Below are 27,078 nucleotides of genomic sequence, written 5' to 3' on the forward strand. Positions count from 1 at the left end.
GAGAAGATTCGGGCAGCCGACTGATTACATATTATCTAATACCTACTGACTTAAAGCTGTAAGAAGAAGTCTATCATATGACCTGGAGCATGTGATGGTGAATGATGCACAGAACTATCCTTCACTACCACACAATTAAGGCCTTGACCAACTCGCTTCACGGCGCATCATTGCGATCTTCCTCCCTCCCGGTGATGGCTAACTCGATTGCTGCCCTGTTTTTGCAATCGGAAACACAAACACTCTTGATCAAGTGGCCATGTTAAACCGTAATTGTTTTGGGAAAAGCCAAGCTTCAGCTCCAAGCTCTATCTCCCGGAAGCTTGTGTCGGCACTAGTACTCCCTGGTGAGCTTTTGACGATGGTGATTGGCCATGCTCAGCCCGGGAGCTGAAATGGCTGGTCTATGACGTATTCTACTTTTTAGCCTCTTCATCATGGATACGTTAGCAGCTGGTCCATGGGTTTATATAGAACCCAGGGACAGGTTCGAGATTAGGGAGTCGTCTGCAATTGAATGGGCTTTTTTCTGTGAATGTTGCATAGCATGTGTCATTAGCGATTGATTTCTGACAAAATAGTTCACTCATATTCAGTTCCTTCTCTCACTTACGTACACTCTAGCACTGAGACCATCCATCAGCATCAGAGCCAGCAGCCATCAACTGAGAAACAAACAATAAACTCACTCAGTCCCACTATGCCTCTATTCTCATCCCCAAAAGACTCAATCGAAGACAGGCCAAACGGTACAAATGGATCTGCTCGTATCAACGACCCCGAGGAGGGTGAACAGGCTGTGCCAGATGAGCACACTCGTCTGCTCCCGAACCGCGTCAACTCAACTCAGCCTGGCCTACTTGCCCCCGATGATCCCGCAGTCTCGCCCTATAACCTCTGGAGCATCCGAGCCTTGCGATACTTGACAATTGCTTTTACCCTGATAACGCTTGTTTGGTGGATTCTGCTTCTTGTCTCTACTTTTGTGACGCCCCCTGGCATTGGAACTCGTGGCAGCCCTTGGTTTGCCTTCGGATTCGCGACGTGGACACTTGCGAATCTCATCTTCACACTCCTTTTCTTCGAGGTGCCATCCAAATCTGTCAGGATTCTTGCCATCTTCATCTCCGTAAGTCTGCACAACTGACACTACTGCATTTGGCCATGCTTACTCACACTACAGATAGGGCGTTATCCTCCTCGACATGGTTCTCATCCTGTCCGTTCAAAAGACTCGATATGAAGAGGGCTGGGTCGGTGCTGCCACCGTCATCTGGGCACTACTCACTAGTCTTTGGACTCTGGTGGTTGATCGAACTGTCAAATGGGGCAAGGCTGAAGAAGAGGAACGCTTGACAGGGCGGGCCGAGACGAGACGAACCCTGTTTGAATGGTCCGAGGTCATGATTTCAACGGTCGCCTACGCCATCATGTCAGTGGCTGTGTTCCTCATCACTTTGTCCATTATACTGCGAGCCCTCGACGCCGGCGTGTCACACCCAGGAAAGCTGTATCCGGTTGATAACGGCAAATATCGCATCCATGTTTACTGCCACGGTAACAAGACCGACTCCAAGGGCAACAATCTCCCCACCGTATTGTTCGAAGCCGGCGAACGAACCGTAGAATACGACTTCTGGAGCTTTGCGGACAATGCCGTCAAGAATGGTTCCATTTCACGATACTGCTTCGCTGATCGACCTGGCTACGGGTGGTCAGATAACGCACCCTCTCCATCATCAGCAGGCTTCGTGGTTGATACCCTCGGTGAGGCACTGGCTGGTGCTGGCGAGAGCGGACCATGGATCCTCGCAAGTGCCGGAATCGGATCGATTTATTCAAGAGTCTTCTCAGCCCGCCACGGAGATCACATCAAAGGTCTGCTCCTTGTCGATCCCCTACATGAGGATCTTCTCGGCGACGTTGCATCACCCGGTCGAGGATTCTTTCTCTGGCTCTGGGGCGTTATCTCCCCGCTCGGCCTGGACCGAATCCCCGGTGCCATCTTCCGCGGACGAACGAGCCGCGACCGAGTGTACGGACGATCGGCCCAGCAGAATGGCAAGTTCATCTTTGCCAAACTGCAGGAGAGTCTGGTCGCCGGTTCGTTCACTCGGCGAGATGCGCTGACCAGCCGTCAGATCCAGGACAAGGATACGCCGCTTGTTGTTATTAGCTCCGGCAAGCACATCAAGGATAGCCATACATGGGAGAAGAAACAGAGAGACCTGACCAAGTTGACCAAGAACCTCAAGAACTGGGACATCGTCGATGGAGCACCCCATGAGGTTTGGAGGACTCTTGAGGGTCGACAGAAGATTGAGAAGAGACTCAAGGAGCTAGTGCATGCTTGAGAATGTTAAATGCTTGATGATAATGTTTGAAATCTCATTCAGATGTTACACTCACAGCCGAGCCTGCACGTGCCTTGACTATCAGTATTTGGAGACCTCGAGGATGATGCAAGGGTTGACATGATGCTCATGGGACTGGGGGTTAACGGGAAACTTGTGGAGCATTTTTCAAGGATCGGATTGCCTGTGTGTATGTGTGCATGAGCATCAGCAATGCGCGGCTTGGCTTTTCTGATGCACACCTTGAAACGACGAGAATGTGTTTACATAGTATGGCTTCATTATGTTTTGTTGTTACTGGCAATTAGCAACAGCATGTATACGTATAATTTAATTTATTTCTCTATCAAAATACCAGTCTAGCAACACATAAAGTGAAGCCAAAGGCCGGCAAGCAAGATGACATAGCAAGAGTGTTTGATTTATAGGTATTGCTTGCGTCACAGCATTCCCGTTTGTCGCTTTGACACTGGCCTCAATCTCCAGATACCGATGCTACACACTATTAAGGCGATTGCCATAATATTCATCCACCTCCATAACATACAGTCCTCTTATTCGACTTCACATTCTCTGTACAGTTGTCTAGTGCATGGCTTGTGTTGGCGTTTCTTGGACGTGGCCCCCCCTAATCCTCCACACCTACACGTGATGAGATCTTCATCATAGCAATTTCCAACACGGCAAGGTTATTTGCAGTAGCGTACTGTTGAAAGAAGAAATCTGACTGTGCTTTCCTCGATCCTCTAGTGAGACGGTAAATCTCCTCTCCCTCTCATGTCTCTCTGCTGATAGTTAGCCTGTTTCGTTTTCCAGGCTTGAAGGGGGAATCTGGGGATTGGAATGACCTCATACACTCACCGTCCCTCGAGTGGTGAGAAACAAGGTAACGTCAGATACGGGGAAACCGGCCACCCCCAGAAACCGGCCACTCTCCATAAAACACCAAAAATAAGATATTATTAGAAATATAATTAATTAACTATTATTACATTTTTCTAATTAAATAAAATTTATATTAATAAATATTTAAATAAAATTAAATATAAAGATCTTTAAATTTTATTCTTTATATATATTTTAATATTCTTTTTAATTATAATACTTTTTATATTTATTTATAAGCCTTTAAAATTGCTAAAACCTTTATAAACTTAGCATTTTTATTATATATAACTTTTTTCCTCTTTTTTAATAGATATTTTTCTTATTCTAACTGTATTATTATAATTTCTCTTTTTTAGTATTTAATAAGGAAGTTATAACTATCTAATTAACTGCTAATCTTATAGAAAAGTAGCCTAATAGCCAAGTTATTAAAGATAATACTTAAAATAGCTTAAAGGACTTAATAAAGCTATATAGATAATTAGGGCATTATTAAAAGATAGGAATTCTTTCCTTTTACTAAAAAAATAGCTATAATAATAAAAGCTAGTATTTTAAGAGTTTAAGTAACTATTAAATTTATTAAGACCTTTATTAAATTAACTGGCTACAGTCTAATTACTTTCTAGCTAGTTAAGGCATTTAATTTTATAATAGCTTCTTTTTAAGCTTTATTATAAATATATAAGAAGGTAATTTTACTAATATAGCTTAAATTAGCTATAAAAGTAAGATCTAAAAGGAATTTCCTATATACCCTCTTTAATAGTCTAAAGACTATAATATCTAATAGCTAAAGGATATAAAAAGAATATACTAAAAGGAAAAGTATAAATATATTATTATTATAATACTTAAATAAAAAGTCTTTAGTTATATAACTTTTATAACTATTAAGGATAAAAAGATAAAGTTCTTTTAGGTTTTTAGGCTTTATTAATAAAATAAATACTATTTTAAGTTAAATAAGTATTATATAGTTATTTATTTAGCCTTTCTTGCTGCTAGTAAATTTTTAGGCTTTTAGGAAGTTTAAATTCTCTAGAAAATACTATTATTAAACTATTTTCCCTTTAAAGATTACTAAAGGTCTTAAAACCTTTTCTATTATTAAAATATACTTAAGGATTATAATTTAAGACCTTAAATTAGGCTAATAAATAAGTATTAACTTCTTATCTTTTAACTTAAAAAATAAATTATTTAATTCTATCCCTTTTATTATTTTAACTTTATTAATATTATATTTATTTTTTTACTTAACTATTTAAACTGTAAGTATTAATAATAATATAAAGAAGGCCTTAATAAATTTAGTAAAAGCTCTATTAAACCTCTTAAAATCTATATATTTACTAAATAAAGTCTTTACTTCTTTATTTCTATTTAGAAAAGCCTTTAATTAATATTTTTTAATGCCTTCTAGAAAGCTATTATATATTATAATCTAGCTTATAAAGTATTAAATCTATTAATATAATATAAAATATCTTAAGTTAACTTAAACTATAATTTAATCTCTTAAACTTCTTTCTTAAATAGCTAAAAGCTTTTATTTAAGTTTATAAGCTTCTTTTAGTATTATAGCCCCTTTAATATAGGCTTAGAGTATTAAATAGTTTATACTATAAGCTATTATAGCTTTATTTATAGAAACTCCTTTTAAAACTATTTAAAGAGTAGTATATATATCTTTTTTAATAAATTTTATTATTTTAAATTAATTAATACTATTTATAAGTCTATATAATTAAAATTGATAGAGTTATAAATTAATTAAGATATTATAAATTAGGTGGTTAGGTTGAAAAGCAGGTGGCCGGTTTCTGGGGGTGGCCGGTTTCCCCGTATCCGACGTTAGTGCTATTTGCTGAAAAGACTAATACATGAAGTAATAAGCCGTGAGCCATGCTATGTCCATTGCCCAGGCAGGGCCAGCTTTGACCATTCACCTACCTAGTGCTGCAGCTCCCAGTTAGAGGCTCAGGCTGACTTCAGGCGGAAACATTCCCAGCAACGTCCAGTGGATAAGCATGGGTTCAGTCTTGTCACTTTTGAGTCAAGGATCGGTACTGTGCTGTACCTAGTTGAGAAGTGAGGCATGTACTCTAATTTCTGACTCCATATTGAGAACGACACACACGAAGTTGCTTGAGTGACATCCTTGTGGAAGGACCCTAATATTTGCTGATGATATGGAATTGTCGTTTCTGGCCCCTCCTCCTTTTTCTTTTTCTTTTTCCTTTTCTTCTTCTTGTCTGAGAAACATCCAGCGGTTAAGAGAGGGGAAACTGTAGACCTCGAAGCAGAAACACTATGAACAGCCCTGAGATATCTTACTATATAGGAAAAGTGCCTAATACCTACCTAATATCAATCCTTCGAGGGCTGTGCTGGCGGAGATATGCATGTCTGTTAGGAGGGAGCATCTATGTATGTACACCTCCACCTAAACGAGTGAAGGGTGGAAGCAAGATTCGAAACAATGGATTCACCGTTTATTTTTATTCTGGTGTGAATGGATCTCACTAAATCTCATGTTCCTCGGATTCAGACGTGGATCCTCATCGCCTGGAAATTGCAGTAAATTAATATTTCGATGTATTCAAATGCCCCTAATACAAACAGGGCCCACCTGGACTTCATCCCCACCAGCATCTCACATTTCGTTCGTTGGACTGTGTCAAGCCCAGCATCTGCATAAGGCAACGGTCCCTTGTATTGGTTTGGTTTGCTGCACGCACGCACGCACTGCACGCATTGGCGGTTGTCATTGACTCGATGTACTTTTTTTTCTTCTTTAACTGGGTCTATGAACCAAATCTTTCTCTCATCTTCTCATGTGCTCGAATCTCAAGTCCACCTTATGACTTAGTAGGTATCTGTTGGACCGTAGCTGATGCTGCTATCCGGTCGCCCAGGCACTAGTGCTCAGTCTGTCCCTCCTGAGACCATTTGTAGTTAGCCCCGTCCCTTATTTGGAGCTGATCTGGCGTTGAATCTGCCGCCCAGTCTCATCTAGGCACTGTACCAATAGCCCCCCCGCCAAGGTTGCCTCCACTGGTACCCGACCTTTGCTCCTACCAGTAAATGTGTAAGGTAGCAGAGTAAGGTGCTGAATGTCCAGGTCGAGTGCTTCAATCTAAAAGTATCTGACCTCTAATCCCCTATTGCAGCACATGCTGGAGGTACCTCTTCTCTATCCGTAAGTGGCTAGGTACCCATCCTTGGGCCCTGGGCTCTCCACCACCAGCACCACAACTGCCCTCAGCTCCCCTACCGCCAGGCGCCTCCTGCTACTACCTCCATACTCTACTCCATACACCGTATCCATACCTCTCTCACTTTACATACCTTACCTTATACTCTCACGACAGGCTTCGACTTTTATCTCCCACGCTCCTTCATCCCACACTGCCGCAGACGCGCTGCGCCGCGCTTGTATCGATCGCATCTTCTTCCATTGTCTCTTTTTTTCCCCTTCTCCGCTTCAGCCTTACTGTCTAGGTACTGTGCAGTGCCTGCTCCAGCCTCACTTAAGGTACAACTAGGCTAGGTCGATCGGGTCTTGGTTGTCTTGTGCCGCACCACACTGCATCGCTTCTTCGCTGCCACCGACTTGCTCCTCCTGCCGCCTTTCATCATCCCAGTCCGAACCTGTGTGGGCTTATTGCTTGACTGTCACGCGAACACCAGATAGTGCTCGATCTTTCCTATCCCACGAACGATACAGCATCTCACCGTGTTCAATTAGTCGCCCGACTTTGCCAATTGGTCCTGATCGAGCCAGTGTTTCTGCCGTCGTTGCTTTCCTCTCAGCCGGTGCTGATGCCGACCGCTGCAAACGCCTGCCGACCTTTGCTGGAAATTTGGTCTCGATAGGCCATTCGTGCTTGACTGGTTTGGAGCGAGGAGGGGGAATTGTGTTATAGCGACATCCTGCATTGCTTTCACGATGGCGTCGAGCTACGACGACGCCATGCTCGGCGAGCATGGCCATGGCGAACACTCCCACGATTATCACGCCCAGGACATGCCCCCGCATGCCGATTCAAACTGGCAGAACGGTGGTCAAATATACAGAACTCGCACACCCGACAACGGTAGCTATCGACCGCGGCCACCCGCATCCGCCCCAGGTACACCGAACCCCCCAGGATGGGCTGAGGACCAGCCGCCCCGCAAAAGTGCTGAGCGGAACAGATCGCGAGGTCGAAGTGGAAGATCCGCCAGTGGCCAGACGAGGACGTGCCAGGCGTGTGGTGAGCCCTTGACGGGTCAGTTTGTGCGAGCTCTTGATGGAACATTCCATCTTGATTGCTTCAAGTGCCAGGTGCGAACCCCCCAGGCCGGCCCTGTTCTCCTCGATCACGGCCAGATACTAATCTTTGACTAATAGGATTGCGGGGAGATAGTAGCCTCAAAATTCTTCCCTGCCGAAGACGAAAATGGCCGGGGACAATATCCTTTGTGCGAAACCGATTACTTTCGTCGACTTGGCCTCCTTTGCTACCAGTGCGGGGGAGCGCTCCGCGGCTCCTATATCACGGCCCTAGATCGAAAGTACCACGTCGATCATTTTACTTGCTCATTATGTTCAACAATATTCGGCGCTCAGGATAGCTATTATGAACATGACGGAAACGTCTACTGCCATTATCATTATTCCACACAGTTTGCGCAGCAGTGCAATGGCTGCCAGACAGCCATTCTAAAGCAGTTCGTCGAGATCTTCAGAAATGGACAAAACCAGCACTGGCACCCCGAGTGCTACATGATTCACAAATTCTGGAATGTGCGGTTAGCGCAACCCACGGACGCGCGACCTGCGTTGGAAAGTTCGGACGATGCTGCGGGCAGAGATCTTATCCGTGTCGAGGAAGAGCGCATGGAAGAGAAGGTGTTCCGTATATGGAGCGTACTGTCGACCTTCGAAGAGTCCTCTGCTGCTTGCATTTCTGACATGCTGCTTCATGTTAGCAATGGCTCATATGTTGAGGGTGTTTTTGTTGCAAAGCGCTTTATCTGGCATGTTGAGATCTTGTTCCAGTCAGCAGATCGCTTAGATGAGACTATGGTGGGCTTGAACGAAAAAGGTACAGTCTATGCAAATTTGAACGGGAGATGCACGAGATCTGACTTTCTGCTTAGGGATGTCATACGGCCGAGAAGCCAAACTATTATGCAAAAAGATTGTCTCCTTCTTCTCTCTACTTTCCAAAACACAAGACAACGCTACTCACAAACTCGGTGTCACACAAGAGCTGCTGTCCCTCGTCACAGGTCTTGCCCATTATCTCAAACTTCTAATTCGAATCTGCCTTCAAGGTGCCCTCCGTCTCGAGCGCGAAGCCAGCGCCTCTACCGGCCTGTACCAGTTCCTAGACGATTTGAGCGACCTTGACGCAGTAAAGAACGATGACGGTCAGCTGTCGGTGACCGCAAGCGGCGGAAAGCTCTCTGCCAACGATTCTGACCACTGCTCCCTTTGCCACAGGTCTGTCGAGGACGAGTGTGCCAAGAATGGCGACCTGAGGTGGCACCTGAACTGTGTTAAGTGCACGAGGTGCGGGCGTGAGGTTGGACGATCGTTACAAGAGGCTTGCCTCAACGCATTGGATCGAAAGATATACTGCACCAACTGTGCTGGAGCCAATGCTTTACCACTCGAGCACGTGTCGAAACTACAGCAATATGTTTTTCTACTTCGAGTCGCATTGGCTCGGCTGTTGGATATTCTTAAAGCTAATGGAACTCTCCCTCGATCCAAAGATGACACAGATAATAACGGGTATGGTACAGGCGATGGCCAGGGAAGTGACCCGAGGTCAAGAGGAGGAGACTCACAGTCACGTGGACCCGGTGGCAGCAAACGAGAGTCGTCTTATGAGAACACTCTTAATGATGTACGCAGGCTACGCAGTACGCGACTGGATAGGCACCTGTCGTCTAGTGCTCGACAAGCCCGAAGCTCTCGAGTGATGGACACTGATGGAAAGGGCCCTCGCCCAGGCTCGTCTGGTGATGCTGGGCAGGGCCATGGTGCACAAGGCTCGACCGACATCATGTTTGGACAAAATGATGGTATCACTTTGGATGATATCTCGAGGATAGTTGCTGTCGAGCAGTCCCGAGATCTGCAGCAGAAAGCACCACAGCCTTTTCAAGATCGATCGCTAGATGCATCTTCTTCAAACCAGGGTCATCTGCGGACGCAGTCAGCCGAACGAGAGCGCACCGAAACGGTGCAAGAGCGAATTGGACGAAGGTTTTTCTCTGAACTCTCTGGTCTCGAGTACTTTAACGTCCGCCATCTTGCTGTTCTCACCATGCAGCCCATGATTGAGCAAGAATTCTCACTGGAAGAACTACTGAGCTTCATTGAGTCGCGTAAACAGGCGACTTTCTGGAAGAATATCGGAAAAGCCTTCAAGAATGATAAGAGCAAGAACGTCAAGAAAAAAGGGGTGTTCGGTGTACCTCTCGAGATCATCATAGAAAGGGATGGTGCGGAATCGACAGACGGTGTTGGTCCGGGCACGCTCCGAATCCCAGCTGTTATTGATGACATTGTATCGTCGATGCGTAAGATGGATCTCTCGGTTGAGGGCGTGTTCCGAAAGAATGGCAACATCAAGAAGCAGCAAGGCCTGGTGGATACCATCAACGCTGAGGGTTGTGACGTTGTCAACTTTATGGAACAGCCCGTCGTTCAGCTTGCTGCGCTTCTCAAACGCTACTTGCGCGATCTACCAGATCCGCTGATGACTCACAAGCTATACAGGCTATGGATCAGTGCAGCCAAGATTTCGGACCCTGAGAAGAGAAAGCGGTGCCTGCACTTGACCTGCTGTCTCCTACCAAAGAGCCACCGAGACTGTCTTGAGATTCTGTTCAGTTTCCTGAAGTGGGCTGGAACGTTCCACCAGCTGGATGAAGACCTTGGTTCTAAGATGGATACGAGAAATCTTGCCACCGTCATTGCGCCCAATATCCTAACAAACCCCAACAGGGCACCTGCTTTAGATAGCGAGGCTATGTATGTTATTGATGCCGTGGAAATGATGATCACACATATCGAGGAAATGTGCCAGGTAAGAATCGGCATTCTTTAGGGTTGTGACCATTATGTTGACCTTTTCTAGGTTCCTGATGAGATCCTTGGTCTCATGAACGACCCTTATATCTTTACCAACAGCGGAGACCTCACGACAAAGGACATTCTGAAGCGTTTCCAAGATCGACGGGGACAGATTTCTATTGCTGATGTAAACGAGGTCTACAACCGTCAGGATAACTCCACCCGACCACCAGCTCGGCGAGTAGAAACTGACCCAGCAGTTTGGCAGGGTGAAGCCACTGTTCGCACGATACAAGACCCTTCAATGCCTAACCCCAACAATGGGCATGGAACTCCCCCGGCGCGATTCCGAGGACGAAACGATCTGGGCAATGCTTCGCCTTATGGGGTCAACCAGTTCAACCAGTCGGACAGTCAGCTCGATAGCGCCGAGCACAGCAAGAGGCGAGAATGGCGTAACTCTGGTATGGGACGTCAAGGCAGCGGACTTGGTGTGTCCGGCAACTCATGATACTTGTCTTTTTACAATGATATTCTTGATTACAGCTGGGCCCGGAAACGCCCGGCGTCAAGCTTCGTTTCGTTATTCTACATGCAGTTCAGGAGGTATGATTTGGGAGTAGAGAGTTATTTGCATAGTCGACGGCGTTCCTCTTCGCTTCTTCCTCAGGCTTATATATGCTATATCAGAGCATATAACTGTCGAACAAACCGGAAACAAGCATTTTACCAATCACAAAACCCTTGGCATTCATCGTTTTCTACACCACACGACACGACAAACCTGGTAGTTTTCTTCTTTCTTCTGGGACGCTGAGATGATCTCGCTCCTATTACTATTCCCTTCTCGACTCTCAACTTCATGCCATGTTCTCTTCAAGCTCCCGCCACCTAAATGGCATGAGAGATACATGTCTGCGAATCCCATCTTCTCTGAGGTCTAGTGTTTGTTCTTCGAGCAGGGGAAGATGGGGAGGTCTATACCTTTTTTCTTACGAAACAAAAAGGGGCTCAAAGAAAGGGTGTTGTTACGTTGTTTTTTTTTTACTATATTCAGTTCTCTTTCTATCTTCTTCTATACCTGAGTTGGATGGAGTAAACCATGTTAGCGGGTTGATTCCCATTGGAGTGTTGAGTGCGGGCAAAGCAAGGCGAAGCGAGGCGAGATCAGGATGAAGGGGGTCATTGACTCCTCGTGCAAAAGAAAAGTGCATGCGTGTGTGCTGGGTCAGATGTGAGGATGCAAACTACCTTAGTTTATGTTGGCTTCATTCTGGGATCAGATGGGATCTTGGTCACGCATGTAAGTGACGGCAAGCGAGATAGGAACAATAGATCATGTTCCATTTGGATACTTACGACTGAATGACTGGACCTTAGTCTTTACCTGCTTGGATACAACTACAATTGTTTTGTTCAAATCATGGGATATGGTGCCGATATTTACAAGAGACTATATTCCAATTGAAGGTTCGGCTACTTAAATCATGTCACTCTCGGGTGTCTTGTTGTGCGAGCGAGATTAAAAATGTACTTGAAGCTGAATCATTTGTAGACTAAACGATATATAATTAAAGATATCACAGATTGAATATTTAGGCCAAAATATACTGTTCGTGGCCGGATATGAGTTTTTTTTTTTTTGCACCACATCCGCGTCTCTCCTTTCCTTTAGATAGGGAACCCCCCTCTTATTCGTTTCTCTCATTACTAGCAAGATTACGCCTTGGCAGCGGCAGCGGCAGCAGCCGCCTTGTCCTGCTCGAGGAACCAGTTCACGCCACGATCGATGCCCTCCTTCAGAGACCAGACAGGCTGGTAGCGCAGAGCACGTTTGGCCTTGTTGATGTTGTAGTAGCGGGTCATGCAGCTCATAATGATAGACTTGCGAGTGAGTGTGGGTGTCTTTCCGAGAATGTTGGCGAGAACCTCACTGACATAGCCGATGGCGATGCCGACCTCACGGTTGAGACCCCAATTGCCCTCTGTACCCTTATCATAGCCGGCGGCACGCCAGATAGCACGGGCAAAGTCCCAGAAGTACACAGGTGTGTCGTTTGTGATGAAGAAAGCCTCGCCGTCGACACGCTCGTGATCAAGGGGGATAGTGGGAGAGGCAGCGGTGGCGAGTAGGAGCTGTGCAGCGAGGAGGTGGGCATGGGCGACGTTGCCGACATAGGTGAAGTCGAAGAGGTTCTCGTTGGCGCCGACTTGGATCGTGTGCTTGCCGCGCTTGTAGGCGTTGAGAATGCCCGCGAGAGTCTGGACGTCGCCTTCGCCAAAGATACCGGCGGGACGGATGGAAGTCGTGAGAAGCTTGCAGCCCTCCTGGCGGTTGGCCTTGAGAACGATCTCCTCTGCTTGTGCCTTGGGGCAATACCTTGTTAGCGAGACAGCCTGGGACGACCTGAATGTGGCGTGAGCAAACCTTGGTCTCTGAATAATACTCAGTCTGCGCCTCCCCACGAATCAAAGGCCACCTCTCGTCAGCGTTGAGCAGATCAGTAACGTTGTCGCTGATGACACTGGCAGAGCTTGTGTACACAAGAACCTTGACGCCCGTCTTTTGGCAGGCATCGACAACAGCCTGTGTACCGTCGACGTTGACCTTCTTGAACACATCATGACCGATATTGGGGTTGACAGCGACAGGAGAAGCTGTGTGGATGACAACGTCGGGCTTGAGCTCCTCGAATAGAGAGAGAAGCCTCTCGGGGTCGGTGATGTCGCATTCTCGGTACTCGGCCTTGGGATTGCGATTGCGTTCACATCGTAGGTCGACGCCGATAGTGGCAGTGGTCGTCCATTGCTCAAGGGCCTGGTTGACGATGTGATGGCCTAGAAAGCCATTGCCGCCAATGACGACAACTCTTCCAAGAGGACCTCTAGATTTTATCTTTTCGGCCATCGTCGGTGGTGTGTATGTGTGTGTGTGTGTCTGCTCTGCTCTGCCTGCGTATGTCGTGAGAGTGCGGTAGCAGTAGGAGTCGAGGAGGTGTGAAGGGCAAGCCAGAGCGAGAGTCTCTTGATGATATCCTGGGGTACGGCCACTGTAGGGATAGAGCTAATTTGGTGGTGAGAGCAGGGTCCCTTCTGTGTGGCTGACATCTTAGGCTAATGGGAATATGGTGGGGTTTGTAGCACCTCCACAACTTTATATGCCTACTGTAGCAACCAATCAGTGGACCAGCTCCTTAAATCTTCAGCGGCTTCATCAACTAGGTAAGTTACCTCTGTACGTCTACGGCGTGAATCGATATCGTGTGTCACGAGACTTCACTTCTCCTCTCCCTCTCTTTACTCTCTCGCCTTTCCTAATTTCTTGGGAATACCACAACCACTCTTCTTATTTCTTGTTCTCTTTTTGCCCGCCTACAACCTCATTCCATATACCTTCACCCTTGTCTCACCTGGCTTGTGCTCTCTTTTACTTGCTATTTTGGACCCCTTCGGATATAAACAACATCCAATATCGACCTTGGGGACAACATTTTTTTTCTTCTCTTCAGCACGGTTACTCCTCTTCTCTTGGGAAACAGCGTTTTTGTGCGAGAAGCAGTCGATATGCTTTACTGGCATTCAAACTATGGCAAGGAACAGCTCGGACGGGGTAGAGATTCTTGTCCACATCACAGCACCAAGTCGGTCTACCGATGATGTTTCATATCGGCAACTTGCCCAAGCTTATCTAGCCTTTGAGCCTCACAGGCGCACACAACTGCCTGTGATAGAGTCGCAAATAGTTGAGGAACAACAGCGTGTGCCAGAAAGATATCAAGGGGCGCCATCGCCAAGTCAGACCAGGGTAACAACTTCGTTTGGACCATCATTCGAGATCACATCACAAGATCTAAGTTTCGACGGAGCCATAGACAATCGATCATCACCATGTCTACGGCGTGAGGCATTGGCTCCGGGTGCCATCCCCTCATCAGACCATACTGGTTCCGGGTCAATCAACTCATGGTGTGCACCTGCGAGTCAAATCAGTGACTCGTATCCCATGCCAGATGCTGCGCTCTTGGACGTTTCACCGTCACGTATACTACAGAGCTACGTCCGAAGAACTCAGTCATCGCAGGAACCATATTCGTCACCGACTGCGCTTAGGAAGCGTCCTCAGGTACCAGAGTTTGGACACAGTGTCGAAATCCCCTCTTCCCTGCCACCTCACAGTCAAGAAGAAACTTGGCCTCTCGAGGCCCCTGAGATCACAAATATCGTACCTACAACGCCACAAGCAGACAAAGCAGCAGAGGTTCCCATACCCTCGGCGAATACAGAGGTGATAGCCTTCGATCATTTAGCCCCAGATATCACTCATATTTCTGGCAGCGTGGTTAGCAGCCACTCGCCAGCTCTATCGCCTCGTGCAGGGTCGGAACTCCCACTATCAAAACGGTCCAAGATTGGGCACTTGGAGCATGGTGATCTAGTCAGAAGCTCTAGCGATACAGGGCCAGCTCTGTCAGCGAGAAACTCGCAGGGAGACCAAGTCAGCAGTAGCTTGGAAATCCGGCCACCATCGCCACCCGTGGGAGTTGACGACATTGATCCTGCAGATTTGATATCTGAGAAGCTCGCGAAACTCGCCCGCGATCTGTCGTCGAGATATCGTCCGACGATAAAACGCGATATCGAAGCCTTCGAACGAGGATACTGGCTTATCAACTGCAGTGGCTGGGACCCAGATGTCCGGTTTGACACTTGGGTTTTCCTCGCTAATTATCTCAAGAGTGGTTTGGCGGGTTGGGGAACCTGGTGCCGTAGAGACAAAACCAACGACTGGATACGCTTATATTGCTGGGGCCACGTCGCGAAACATACTTACTTGCTCTTGTACCTTGCAAGTGCAAGACAGGTCAAGACAAGTGGCGCGAAGTGGTATGGAGCAGATGGTGAAGTTGCTCTGGAAATCCCGCCTTATGAGAAGCAGGGATAAGTCGGATGTGCTCGCACCATATTTCAGTTTGGATATTAAACGCGACTTGGCGTCCTGGGATGACAGGAATATTCGCATCATAAGCGAGGCGTTTGTCGGTTCTTTCTTCTTCTTCTTCTCCTTCTTTGGTATAGGTATAGGTTGTCATCAATCATCGCAACTAGATAGAGCTGCAAAGCTTGGTCCTTCGACATTATAAGGCGGCATAGATAGACAAAACGCGGGTTACACGAGCCTTTGATTATCAACTATTCCCAAGTGACTGCCAGCTCAGCTGAGTCTGGGTTATGCCATGTCTTAACCAGGGTCGTCGTACCCTACACGATCCAGTACAAACACAAACAAGAACAAAAGTAGACAAAAGCCAGACCAGACAAAGTCCCCGTTACCATTCCCTTGAACCCCAGCCCTTTATGATCAATACCATACCATAAATAGATCATAAACACATTGAATTCCTATACTTGCACAACAGCGATCGCTCACGAAACAGTCCTTTGTACATAGAATTTCTCTCTAATCTAAGTGGCAGCCCTTCATATTCGGTTCCCTAGGCAAGTCCAGTTTCCTGGATGACCTTTGCGCGCGCATCAAGCTTCTCAATCTCGGCCTTGTACTTGACAGATTCGTCAGCGGCGCGCTGCTCATATAGGGCCTTCTCAGTAGGGTTCACGTCCTTCCAGGACTCGCTGATTTCTTTGAACTTGGTCTGGCTAGTCTCAGCATGGCTTTTGTTCCAGTTGTCGACAAGGTAAAGGGAATAAGAGCCTGAAGGGCGCAGGGGCAGACGCTCATCTGAGATTGGCTTGTAAGGCTTGCCAGTTAGGAAAGAGAGGCGGCGGCGGGCTTTGTTAGCTACGTAAATGCGCGCCGGCTCGTGAGTCTCAACCCAAGCTTTATAAGTCGCTAAGTTCTTCTGGCGGTTGGCAACGGCTCTGCGATGGAAGTCCTAAACTTCGTGTTAGCTCATTCAGTAAAGGGAGGGGGAAAGGGCGTGACGCACTTCATGCTCGGATTCGGTCAGTTGACGGAACTTCTCGGACAGCTCAGTCATCTGCTGGGTGATTCCACCAGTTCCTGAGAGGTTTCCTTTGTTCTCCGACGCAAAAAGTACCCAAGTGTTGGCCGGAAGCATAGCCAGCTTGTCTTTGAGCGCCCATTTCTTAAGCTCCCGGATTTCAAGCTTCTTGGCCTTCTCCGGATCAACCTCCTTCTTGACCTTCTTAGGCTTTGGCGCAGCAGCCTTGGGTTTGGGCTTCGCCTTGGTCTGGGACTTGGCCTTGCTATCAGTCGCCTTAGACTTGGATTTGGTGGTGAGGGTAGCCTTCTTCGTGGTAGTGGTCGTCGTCTTCTTGGCGGCCTTCTTATCGCCGGAGGCAGGAGAGGGGGACCATGCTGAGACGGTGAAGCTTCGAATGGGGAGTGCAGTCTGTATGGCCGACTGGCGGCAGAGCAATTGAGCGTCTGAGGGAGCGGAAGCAGAAAGGCGGGCTGTCTGAACGCGACGGACGGCGGCCCGGCCCACGGAAGTGAGCATTTTGGTATTTGTTACGGTTGAGTTGAAGAGAATTGATCTGAGCGAAGTGATTTACAGTGGCGGCGACGATTGACTGCAAGGCTGAGTTTGTGTACGGTGAGGAATTGGTCTAGTCGAGATGAGGCTGATGGTGTTGACCCAAGGTAGACAGTGCCTACCTCATGTTTTGCGCTTTGCGGGCGGGCAGTTTCTAATTCCAGTGCCGGCCATGGAAGGTGGGCAGGTGGGCAGGTGCGAGAGTGGGCTCAACTTCATGCGAGAGCTCCCTTGGTAGCGGTACGTTTCAACCGCATGCGTTATAGCTAGTACGCTAAGTACTCTCAACTTCACGAGCTACAGCTCCTGCAGCTTGCAGGTCCTACCAATCACCACCCCAAAAGTTGGCTTATGTAACGCCCCTCCACATTCACCTCATCTGCTGGTCGCAGGCTGCCGTTGGACGCGACAGTGAGTGAGATCAAGTCAAGCAAGGCTGGACTAATGAACATTACCTAGCTCTTTCAACTACATCACTTACTCATCAACACTGAAGGCGACCACATCTGTGCTCTGCAAATACCGACGGTCTTATTTCCTCACACCAGAGTAACGAACACCTGCGACATTTCTCACTTCCCAATTCATTCGACCGCATAGACCATGGATCACCGTCCGCAAGCTTGGGGTCGTGTATGTGCTTCCATATACTACAACTTGAAGCATGACCAATTACAATAAACTGACCTCCAATAGCCTAGAGACGATGTTTACGGTGCCTACGATGCCTCTTTCATGACCGATAATGGTCCCAAGCAAAACACCCAGCAGCCCATTGTCACTGGTACCTCCGTCATCGCCGTCAAGTTCAAGGATGGAGTTGTCATGGCTGCTGATAACCTAGGTCGGTTGTATCAGCGCCGATACCTGAATAGAAGCTAATCCCTCCCAGCGTCATACGGCTCTCTGGCCCGATTCACCGATGTCAAGCGACTCCGCTCCTTCGCCGAGTCCTCGGTCGTTGGCTTCAGCGGCGACATTTCCGATATGCAATATCTCGACCGCCATCTCATCGACCTCTCCCTCGACGAGGCCTACACATCCCCCGACGCTCCCCGCCTCAACGCCGCAAACCTCCACCGCTACCTCGCTAAGCTGCTTTACCGCCGACGCTCCAAGTTCGACCCCTTGTGGAACCATCTCCTTGTTGCTGGTCTAGACGACGATGACAAGCCATTCCTTGCCGCTGCCGACTTACTCGGCAGTACCTACAGTGCCCCTAGTCTGGCTACGGGCTTCGGTTCCATGCTAGCCCAGCCTATCATGCGTCGTCATGTTCCCGACGAGGAGGCCGCCCAGAACTTGGAGAAGGAGGAGGCTATCAAGATCATCAAGGAATGCATGAAGGTTCTATACTATCGCGACGCTCGCAGTTTGGACTCTTACTCGATGGCTGTAGTCACAAAGGAAGGAGTGGAGCTTACCGATGGTCTGCAGCTCGAGGCTCAGAGCTGGGCCTTTGCTGAGAGAATTCGCGGATATGGTACTCAAACTGTCTAAATCCCGTGGCAAGTGTTGAAATTGGAGGACCGAGTGAAGAAAGCCAGTCACATTTTTAATCAACTAGTGAGGTTGCACAAGATGCAAGCCAAGACGGCTTGATTGCTGCTACTTTGGAAGAGATTCAGCTGGAACAATCATGATGATAATGATACTTGGCCATATGCAGTGAACTTCCATAAGCCACCGATGAAAATCCTTCCTCTCCCTCTCATCCAATAGCCTGGGGAACAGCTCAAGACAGGGGACATAATAGAGTTGTAAGAACGCATCACGTCTCATCATTCGAGAGTATGTTTCAATATCTGTACTTTGCATTTCTGAAATTGGAACCTCGAGTTATGCGGCAAACGATGGTTCAGTTCGTTGCATGGTCAAATGCAGAGCAGCAGCATTCCTGATTCCGAGATGTCAAATTTATATTCAATTTGCAAGACTTGCTATTCGTGATTACGTTGCCTAGAACTAATGTATCGTAAATAAGCCAACGTGCCTATTCAGCCTCTTCTCGAGGGTTACCATCTAATACTGACCACGACCAGCCTGGTCCCTGGCCTCCCATTTATTCATTTATTTTTGCCAAACACTTAGTTCCATACTATCCAGGTAGACAAAACACAAAATGCTTGACCAACATGTTCATTTGCAAGCCTATCGGTGCAGTCCAAAACCCAACTCCAAATTTCATCATAAGCCTCTTGCCAGTAGCAAAGAGGAACCCAAGCAGCCGCCAAACTCATACTGTACATCGACCATCAGTCAAAACACAGTAACGAGTTTACTCGACAGTGACCGATTTGGCCAGGTTACGAGGGAAATCAACGTTGAGACCCTCAAGAACGGCAAGCCAGTAGGCAATGAGCTGGAGAGGGATAACGTTGAGGAGACCTTGGAGAACGTCGACCGTCTTGGGGATCTCGATCTTCTCGGCTTCAGAAGACTTGAACTCCTCATCAGAGGGGTTGCAGATAACGATGGGCTTACCACCGCGAGCAATAACCTGCTGATAGGCGTTGAGTGACTTCTTGAACAGATCATCACGGGTGAGGATCATGATAATGGGGAGGTTCTCGTCAACCAGAGCCAGGACACCGTGCTTCAGCTCACCGGACATGACGGCTTCACAGTGAAGGTAGGAGATTTCCTTAATCTTGAGGGCACCCTCAAGGGCAGTGGAGAACTGGCTGCCACGGCCGAGGAGGAGGAGAGACTTCTGGTTCTTGAAGTTCTCGCAAAGCTTCTTGATGGAGGAGTCAAGCTCGAGGATGGACTTGATCTGGGCAGAGACGTTGGAGAGACCCTCCATGATCTCCTCGCGGCGAGCTTTCTTGGAAGCACGGTCCTCGCTCAGGGACAGAGCAAACATGACCATGGCGATGAACTGAGAGGTGTAGGCCTTGGTAGAGGCGACACCGATCTCGGGACCGGCGTTAATGTGGACACCACAGTGGGTGAGGAGAGAGATTGAGGAGCCGACAACGTTAACAATACCGACAGTCAGGGCACCACGCTCCAAGCAGTAGCGGAGAGCCATGAGAGAGTCGGCAGTCTCACCAGACTGAGAGACGAAGACGCAGGTGTCGTCACGGAAGACAGGGGCCTGTCGGTCGAGGAAATCGGAAGCCAGCTCAACGGCGATGGGGATCTCAGCAAGCTCCTCAAAGACACCACGAACAGCCATGCAAGAGTGGTAAGAAGTACCGCAGGCAATGAAGATGATGCGGCGGCATCGGCGAATGGTAGAGATGTAAGAGCGGAGACCGCCAAGGGTGACGGTCTTGTTGGCAATGTCGAGACGACCACGCATGGTGTTGACGACCGACTCGGGCTGCTCGAAAATCTCCTTTTGCATGAAGTGGTCGAATTTGCCCTTCATGATCTCCTGGAGCTCGAGCTCAAGGGTCTGGATGGTTCGGACGTTGGAGCTGCCATCAGCCTTCTTGAGGCGGTGGATGTTGAGGGAGCCCTCGTGGATGTGGGCAATGTCGTCGTCCTCGAGGTACATGACCTTCTTGGTGTGCTCGACAATGGCCGAAGGGTCAGAGGAGAGGAAGAACTCAGTGGGCATGGGCATGCCATCATCAGTCATGAAAGCACGAGACTGAGATCGGTGGAGAAGAGACTTGTCGGCGGCACCGAGAAGGCCAGCGTCAGGAGACAGAAGGTCGTTCTTCTTGATGGCAACATTCTGGGAAGCAGCCTCGGCGGGGAGGGCAGCGTTCTCATCAGAATATTCAACATCGACAAAGTCGACCTTCATGCGACGCTCGGTCTTGACACCGATGACGAGAGGAGAACCCTTTCGGGCGGCGATGACTTCATGGGGGTAGTGGACGGACTTGATGAGAAGGCCATAAGCACCTTCGAGCTCCTGGATGACGGCCTTGGCAAGGTCGGTGAAGCCAATGGAGGGGTGCTGGTCGTGGATGTACTTGGTGAGCTTTGCAATGCACTCAGTGTCGGTCTCAGTCTCGAACTTGAAGCCCTTTGCCTGGAGAAGAGTCTTCAACTCCTTGTAGTTGGTGATGATACCATTGTGGACAACGGTGAACTCCCAGTTGACGTCAGATCTGCATTCAGGGGTTTGTAGTTAGCACACCGTGTTCAAAATCACTCTCCCGATTCAGAACTGATCTTCGCATCCTCAAAATGGAACAGCAAAGATCGAGAGTCAAGTCATCGGATTGGGAAGGGAATTTCGGATTTTCTCAAACGTACCGGTGGGGGTGGCAGTTGGTGGTGGAAGGAGGACCGTGAGTAGCCCATCGGGTGTGGGCAATACCGGCATGTGAATCAAAGATCTTCTCGAGGTCGAGGTCGGACTCGTCAATGAGCTTTCGGAGCTTGGCGACCTTGCCAACCTCCTTGAAAGCGAGAACCTCCTTCTTCTTGTCGCCGTCGATGGCTAGACCAGCAGAGTCATATCCACGGTACTCGAGACGGGACAGACCTGTTTTGCAAAAGGCTGTGTCAGCAACACGAATCTAGGCGCTGATCCCACGTCTCACCAGTGCATGGCGGGGCGGGGCATGGCTGATGAAAGGGGTGGTGAGGGGCAGCTGAGGAGGGGGAAACCATGGGCACAGTCCATGATTTATGCTTGTGCTTGTGCTCGTGCTTGTGCTTGTCAACATGAGCATGGGATAAGCAATTACTGACCGTTGACAAGAGTGTCGAGGATGAACTTGCGGTCCTTCTCCACCAGGTAGTTGATGTATCCGAAAATACCACTGATCGTAATGGTTAGCTATTGTTATTGTATTCCACCAATTGAGCCGCCGGACTCCTTCTTTCTTTGGGGGGCCCAGCGTTTCTCTCCCGTCCATCGCCTTGAACCATAAACATCCATCCCATCTTAGCCTGCGTCAGTCGCAAGCAAAGAATCGGTGGAAGCTCGGTGGCTGGCGGGGCAGGCGAAAAGGCTGGGCGGTAACAAAGGCGGTGACGGCGACGAGGAAGAGGAAGCTTCCTTACCACATGTTGACTGAGCTCTTTGCGATGGAAAAACGTGGACAATGGGTTCGTTAAGAGACGGTCGGTGAGAGTAGAGCAGAGCCGATAGCGAGCGGATATGTGTGGGGGAGAATGAGAGAGAGGAAACAGGCGGAAGAGTTTTGAGGACGGGGTATCAAGAAGCAATAAGGTGTAGATGAGGGAGGAGAAAGAGGAGAGAAGAGCAGAACAAGAAAGGTGAGGAGGGAGGAGGAGATGGTTGTATATGTAGTCGTTTGAGCTCCAGCAAGTCAGTCAGTCAACTTAAGGTAACTCGCCTTACAACATTGGGTGAAGGCGAAAGGACAAAGGCGGGCAGAGCGGTCTCCGTAGAAGATGGTCCCAGCTTCTCATGGTGTGGAGTCTCTGGCCCGCACCCTCAGTGAGGTGAGCATGGAGGCTAGGTAGGTAAGGTACCTAAGCTCTCTCTAGGTAATGCTTAGTCTAGGTGGTAGGTAGGTATACTCCGGTATGGTTATCACTCAAAAGTGACATGCAACTCAGCAAGGTCGGGGCTCTCTCACATTCGCTTTTGCTCTACATGCATGCAGGCAGCTTGCGGTCTTGGTGGGCAGAGTGGGCAGAGTGGGGTTGAGGATGACAGTAGCGGGGGTATTTTCGACAGGGCCCAGACAGGGGGTGAGAGATTCCCATGTTTTTGGTTTGGTCTGGTCTGGCTTGTAGGTATTATTTTTATCTGCTCGCTGGTCTATTTACAGAGGTTGAGGAACGAACGAACTGACGGGAAGTGGGCAAGACAAGGGAGCGGCAATATGTAGAGTAATATCATGAGAATGCCTACAGAACACACCTCATACATAGGTATCGATAACAACCGCCTCCTCCATAGCAACTGACCCTGAACTGTGAGGGGCGGTTCGCAGTTTGAGATGGTTCAGGGATACACCACCATCAGGCGTTTTGAGTTGACCAAGGTAAGTACCTACTTTACCTTGGTCCAAGGTACAGTTGAGGACTGGCCATCATCATACAGCTGAACCAACAGATGACCAATTGAGCCTTGTTACACAGCATCTGTTATCGTGGACGTGGCAGTAGCTCGCGGCTGTTGAGACGTTAGCTGGAACAGAATGGAAGCCATTGTCAGCCGTGGCTAATGGTTGCATAAGGGTCCAAGACCAAAAACCACACCAGGGCTTCATAGTCTGGTCCGCTTCTGGTTTGCTTTCCAATGCCTTACGCTCATACTCGTAATAATCTATAACAACTACCTAAGGTAGGTACCCTACATATCTAAGAATATCGATCACTATTTGCCTCTCTGAATCTAGTCCGCGCTTTAATAATTCCATGGCCTGGAAGGCGGCGGTGCCTGAACACCCTGGTGCAACTCCAGGTCTGTCACAGTTCAAGTTAGATCGTGAAGCTTAGGTCCCGTTTACCTCTCTACCTTCGTCATGGCAACGCATCTCGCCGAGCCGCATGTACAGGTGGATGTACCCAAGATGTATGGAACTAACAATGATCTCACAATTCCATTATGGTGACCTCTCACAGGCAAGTTCCTGATCTACAAAGCTAATCTGACTATGAACTTTGTATTTTGCACCTGGTGCGGGAAGTTACTAGTAGAATCCTCTTCTTTCACCGCACTCTTTTCACGTCGAACCACGATCTTTTCTGATGTTACCATCTGTATACATTGAGTTGGTTGTTTGTCACTTATCATATCTGCAGTACCCACCACAAACATCGTCATCCACCACTCCTCCGCCTCCACCCTCACCTACTAGACCTACAGCACACCTAAAACCAGCCTCACGGGGTTCCCGACTAGCCCGAGCCTTGTCAACACCAACAGAAGAGCGGAAACTTGCAGCTCGTTGCAACTCGTTCTACATTCTGCCACTTAGAGGCCAGAAAGAGAAACGGAAGCGTTATCATGAAGCGAGAGATCTGCGCCTCCATACGAGAAATGTCTCCCCCACTCGCGCCTTTGTTCGTTCGTATTGACTCCCGGCCTACCTACGAGGTAGCTACCTAGCCAAGGTCTCAGGGAGTCACTCACTCAGTGTTAGTAGGCCGCGGAAACTACCAGTCGGCATTAGTAGATCCCCTGCATCTCTTCCTGTGGAGATGTGCATACACATGCAGATATGCAATGCGTGCCCCTGAATTCGCCCGTTGTTTTCTTCTTCCTCAATCAATCCTGAAGCTTGTGCTGCTTCCCACAGTGACAACTCTGAAACAGATGGCGTCTATGCAGTTTAAGATCAACGGATAGATAATATCACTACAACAGATACTGACTTTCTTTGGGGGGTTCTGTAATCATGGGTACCTGAGCAGTGATGCATTGATGGCCTTTGGCACCAGATGGATCGTCCCTAGGTCGTGGGTCTCTCATCCAATACCTTGTGTTTGCTTGTGCCTGTGTCGATTCGAAGTTGAATCAGTGAGCTGAAGCGAACTGATTAAGATTTCACAGCCTCAATCGCCCCAACCAGAAAAAAAATCAACCTCACTAAGAATAGCAACCCGTTCTAACTAGCGCCAATTCCGTTCCGCTCGGCGTTGTTTCCCATCTCAAGTGCAAGCGCGCTTCTTGGCTTGTTTTTCTTCTTCTCGATGTATTCTAGCCCATGTTTTTCTCCGTAGCATTCATTCCTATCAATCTTGTTTTCGGTTCTTGTTTCTCTTGATTCGCTTTCCGCCGTCGGTTGAGTTGCCGATCAACTAGTTCCAGACCTTAACCAATATGCGATGCTATTGTTAGCATCCATCTCGCTATAGTTATACCTACGTCATCGTCTCCCAAAACTGAGACCTCCATGTTAGCCTTGCCGTTATCCTCAGGCTTGGGTTCCTGTAGAGATTACGGATACATACGCTCGCTCTCCTTCAAGAGTGAGCTGTAGAAACAGACCATCCAGCTCTCTGACATCAGCCACGTTGGCCTAACAGCGTCCCCGCTGAGCAGGGCAAGTTCCCACTGTCATCATTAAAGGATGGCCCTTGACGTGAACCCTGGTCAGAGTCCTGTTGCTCTGGCTGTTGGTTTATGTGAGAAGGAATCTTTTTACACCAATTATCTATCTGTCCTTTCTTCAGCACTAACAACCCACGGGAAAAGAGTATTGAAAATTAAAGATCTTTAGTACAATCTAGAGGACACTGTCAGAAAAAAAAGTCGGCTTTTGTAAAACCAAGAACACCAAGCTGAAAATGCCCCTCAGCCCTAAGCTTAAATATGCCATAAGCTCCCTTATCCTCCTCGGTTCAGCCGTTCATCTTGACTACTAATGGTATAACAGACTTTATCTTGCATAATTTCATAATCTTACTCCCTCCCGAGCTTACTTTAGCCAACCGACAGTCTCACTCTGAAGAATCAGCCTTGCGAATCAAGGTGGTGGTTTCATGGTATCTCTAGCCTCTCACCAATTGTATCAACGCCTTGCGACACAACTCATGGCAAAGGATCTGGCTGCTTACGTTGCAGGCGTTGGCATATGAATCTCACGCTGGTCAAACATGCATTTGTGATAGTCGCAAGAGAACTTTCCTGCTTTTCCAGGACGCCATGTACATTCCTGTTTGTAGGGCTGAGCTAATCTATCGCGGTTTACCCTGACTCTATTGTACAGTCTTACACGGATTACCTAGCAACGCTGGGTCCATCAGCTTCCATCATCCTTAGGTTTCCATGCACCTTTCCGCTGTTATATCCATCCATCTTGTTCTGGAATGACACACCCTCCCGTCGCTTACAGCTTCTGGTACTCAAGCTTGCCCTCCAACTTCTTGGATTCCGCGACCTTGCGAACAGCCTTGTTGAAATCGTCCTGATTGATTGAGTCTCGGTAATCCTTGATAGCAAATAGACCGCTGTATGCATGTCAGATTCATTAAGCTCAACTTCTTTTCCTTTACTGTGCGGGGATGAAAACTTACGCTTCAGTAACCACGTTTCGCAAATCAGCACCGTTGAGCCCGTCACTCATCTTCACCACGCTTTCGAAATCAAGGTCTCCATCGATTACCACGCTTTGTGAGTGAATCTTAAGAATCTCGAGGCGTCCGACCTCGTTGGGCAGAGGAATCTCAATCTTTCGGTCCAGTCGACCAGCACGAAGAAGCGCAGGGTCCAATGTGTCAGGTCGGTTGGTTGCCATGATGATCTTGGTCTTGCCCAGATAGTCGAAACCATCCAGCTGGTTGAGCAACTCCATGAGTGTTCGTTGAATCTCACGATCAGCACTGGTGCCCTCAGAGAAACGTCGGCCACCAATGGCATCGATCTCGTCCATGAAAATGATGCAAGGCTCATGCTCCTTGGCATAGCCAAACATCTCGCGGATCAGTCTTGCAGATTCTCCAATGTATTTATCGACAATAGCGGAAGAAACAACTAGTTTATTGTCAGTGATACCGTTCGTGGAATAATATCAGCGCGTGACCCATACCCTTCAAGAAGTTGGTCTCTAGACTGCTGGCAACTGCTCGTGCCAATAGAGTTTTTCCAGTTCCAGGAGGGCCATACAACAGGACACCCTTGGGAGGTTTGATGCCTACTCGGAGGAACAGTTCGGGGTTCTTGAGGGGGAGCTCAATGACTTCTCTAAGCTCTCGAATCTGATCGTTCAATCCACCGATACCAGCAAAGCTGACTTGCCCTGGGTCCTCCAGAGACATGTTGTACACCAAGGGGTCGACTTCGCGGGGGAGCATTCGCATGATGGTGAGTGTCGTCATGTCGAGAGCAACACGGGTACCTTGCTTGAGCTTGAGCTTGTCGACCTTTGATCTGCATCCGACAACATATCGTGGCCCCGAAGAGGCCTTGACGATAACTGCGAGTATAACCGTTAGTATCCGACCATCTTGTACGAGTCCATATGTTGTTCGCCCTCACATCGTTCGTCATCAAGCTGTTTCAGTACCTCCCCGATGATCTGTCCCACACTCTGTAGCGCCTTGATGTTGTCCTCGGTCTTGTCAAACTCTCGCTGCATGTCCTTGATCTCTAAGCGCAGATTCTTGAGCTTTGCCTCCCATTCTCGCGACTCCATGAGTTTCGTGCGGTAGGAGTTCAGGGCAGCCTGGCGCTCGTCTTCGGCAGACATTGTGAATCACTTTATTCCGATTCTATTTTCGTGAGTTTGTATACTGTTGATGTTTCTTCTTTTCTTGACAATTCGTTGGTCTTGGGCGTTGTCTGTCGGGTATCGAAAGCTCGGTTTATGTTGACGGAGAGGTGTTTGGATTGGATGGTGATGGTGGTTGC

At 48.3% G+C, this 27,078-nt stretch overlaps 8 protein-coding genes; 4 read left to right on the forward strand and 4 right to left on the reverse strand.

Annotated features, from left to right (window-relative positions):
* Positions 1-700: 700 nt before the first annotated feature.
* Positions 701-2,354, forward strand: FFUJ_01396 (related to mitochondrial integral membrane protein; the record flags this gene model as incomplete). XM_023579183.1 has 2 exons in its annotated part: positions 701-1,129; positions 1,188-2,354. The coding sequence occupies 2 exons, from the start codon at positions 701-703 to the stop codon at positions 2,352-2,354; spliced, it is 1,596 nt and encodes a 531-aa protein (XP_023424166.1).
* Positions 2,355-7,197: 4,843 nt separating this feature from the next.
* On the forward strand, positions 7,198-10,834 carry FFUJ_01395 (related to GTPase-activating protein of the rho/rac family (LRG1 protein); the record flags this gene model as incomplete). XM_023579194.1 has 4 exons in its annotated part: positions 7,198-7,575; positions 7,642-8,338; positions 8,394-10,336; positions 10,388-10,834. The coding sequence occupies 4 exons, from the start codon at positions 7,198-7,200 to the stop codon at positions 10,832-10,834; spliced, it is 3,465 nt and encodes a 1,154-aa protein (XP_023424167.1).
* Positions 10,835-12,042: 1,208 nt separating this feature from the next.
* FFUJ_01394 (related to C-3 sterol dehydrogenase (C-4 decarboxylase)) lies at positions 12,043-13,231 on the reverse strand (the record flags this gene model as incomplete). XM_023579205.1 has 2 exons in its annotated part: positions 12,043-12,690; positions 12,752-13,231. 2 exons carry the CDS (start codon positions 13,229-13,231, stop codon positions 12,043-12,045), a joined length of 1,128 nt encoding a protein of 375 aa, XP_023424168.1.
* A 678-nt stretch (positions 13,232-13,909) lies between these two features.
* On the forward strand, positions 13,910-15,265 carry FFUJ_01393 (uncharacterized protein; the record flags this gene model as incomplete). Its single annotated transcript, XM_023579216.1, has 1 exon — positions 13,910-15,265. One exon carries the CDS (start codon positions 13,910-13,912, stop codon positions 15,263-15,265), a length of 1,356 nt encoding a protein of 451 aa, XP_023424169.1.
* A 550-nt stretch (positions 15,266-15,815) lies between these two features.
* On the reverse strand, positions 15,816-16,802 carry FFUJ_14410 (uncharacterized protein; the record flags this gene model as incomplete). XM_023579229.1 has 2 exons in its annotated part: positions 15,816-16,214; positions 16,269-16,802. The coding sequence occupies 2 exons, from the start codon at positions 16,800-16,802 to the stop codon at positions 15,816-15,818; spliced, it is 933 nt and encodes a 310-aa protein (XP_023424170.1).
* Positions 16,803-17,441: 639 nt separating this feature from the next.
* Positions 17,442-18,338, forward strand: FFUJ_01392 (probable PRE4-20S proteasome subunit (beta7); the record flags this gene model as incomplete). XM_023579240.1 has 3 exons in its annotated part: positions 17,442-17,471; positions 17,535-17,682; positions 17,731-18,338. The coding sequence occupies 3 exons, from the start codon at positions 17,442-17,444 to the stop codon at positions 18,336-18,338; spliced, it is 786 nt and encodes a 261-aa protein (XP_023424171.1).
* A 778-nt stretch (positions 18,339-19,116) lies between these two features.
* On the reverse strand, positions 19,117-21,817 carry FFUJ_01391 (probable GFA1-glucosamine--fructose-6-phosphate transaminase; the record flags this gene model as incomplete). XM_023579251.1 has 4 exons in its annotated part: positions 19,117-20,908; positions 21,057-21,288; positions 21,498-21,568; positions 21,813-21,817. The coding sequence occupies 4 exons, from the start codon at positions 21,815-21,817 to the stop codon at positions 19,117-19,119; spliced, it is 2,100 nt and encodes a 699-aa protein (XP_023425492.1).
* Positions 21,818-25,558: 3,741 nt separating this feature from the next.
* On the reverse strand, positions 25,559-26,917 carry FFUJ_01390 (probable RPT4-26S proteasome regulatory subunit; the record flags this gene model as incomplete). XM_023579262.1 has 4 exons in its annotated part: positions 25,559-25,679; positions 25,746-26,202; positions 26,258-26,644; positions 26,707-26,917. The coding sequence occupies 4 exons, from the start codon at positions 26,915-26,917 to the stop codon at positions 25,559-25,561; spliced, it is 1,176 nt and encodes a 391-aa protein (XP_023424172.1).
* Between the last annotated feature and the right edge of the window lie 161 nt (positions 26,918-27,078).

This window comes from Fusarium fujikuroi, chromosome FFUJ_chr01, assembly GCF_900079805.1.
Source record: "Fusarium fujikuroi IMI 58289 draft genome, chromosome FFUJ_chr01".
Lineage (NCBI taxonomy): Eukaryota > Fungi > Ascomycota > Sordariomycetes > Hypocreales > Nectriaceae > Fusarium > Fusarium fujikuroi.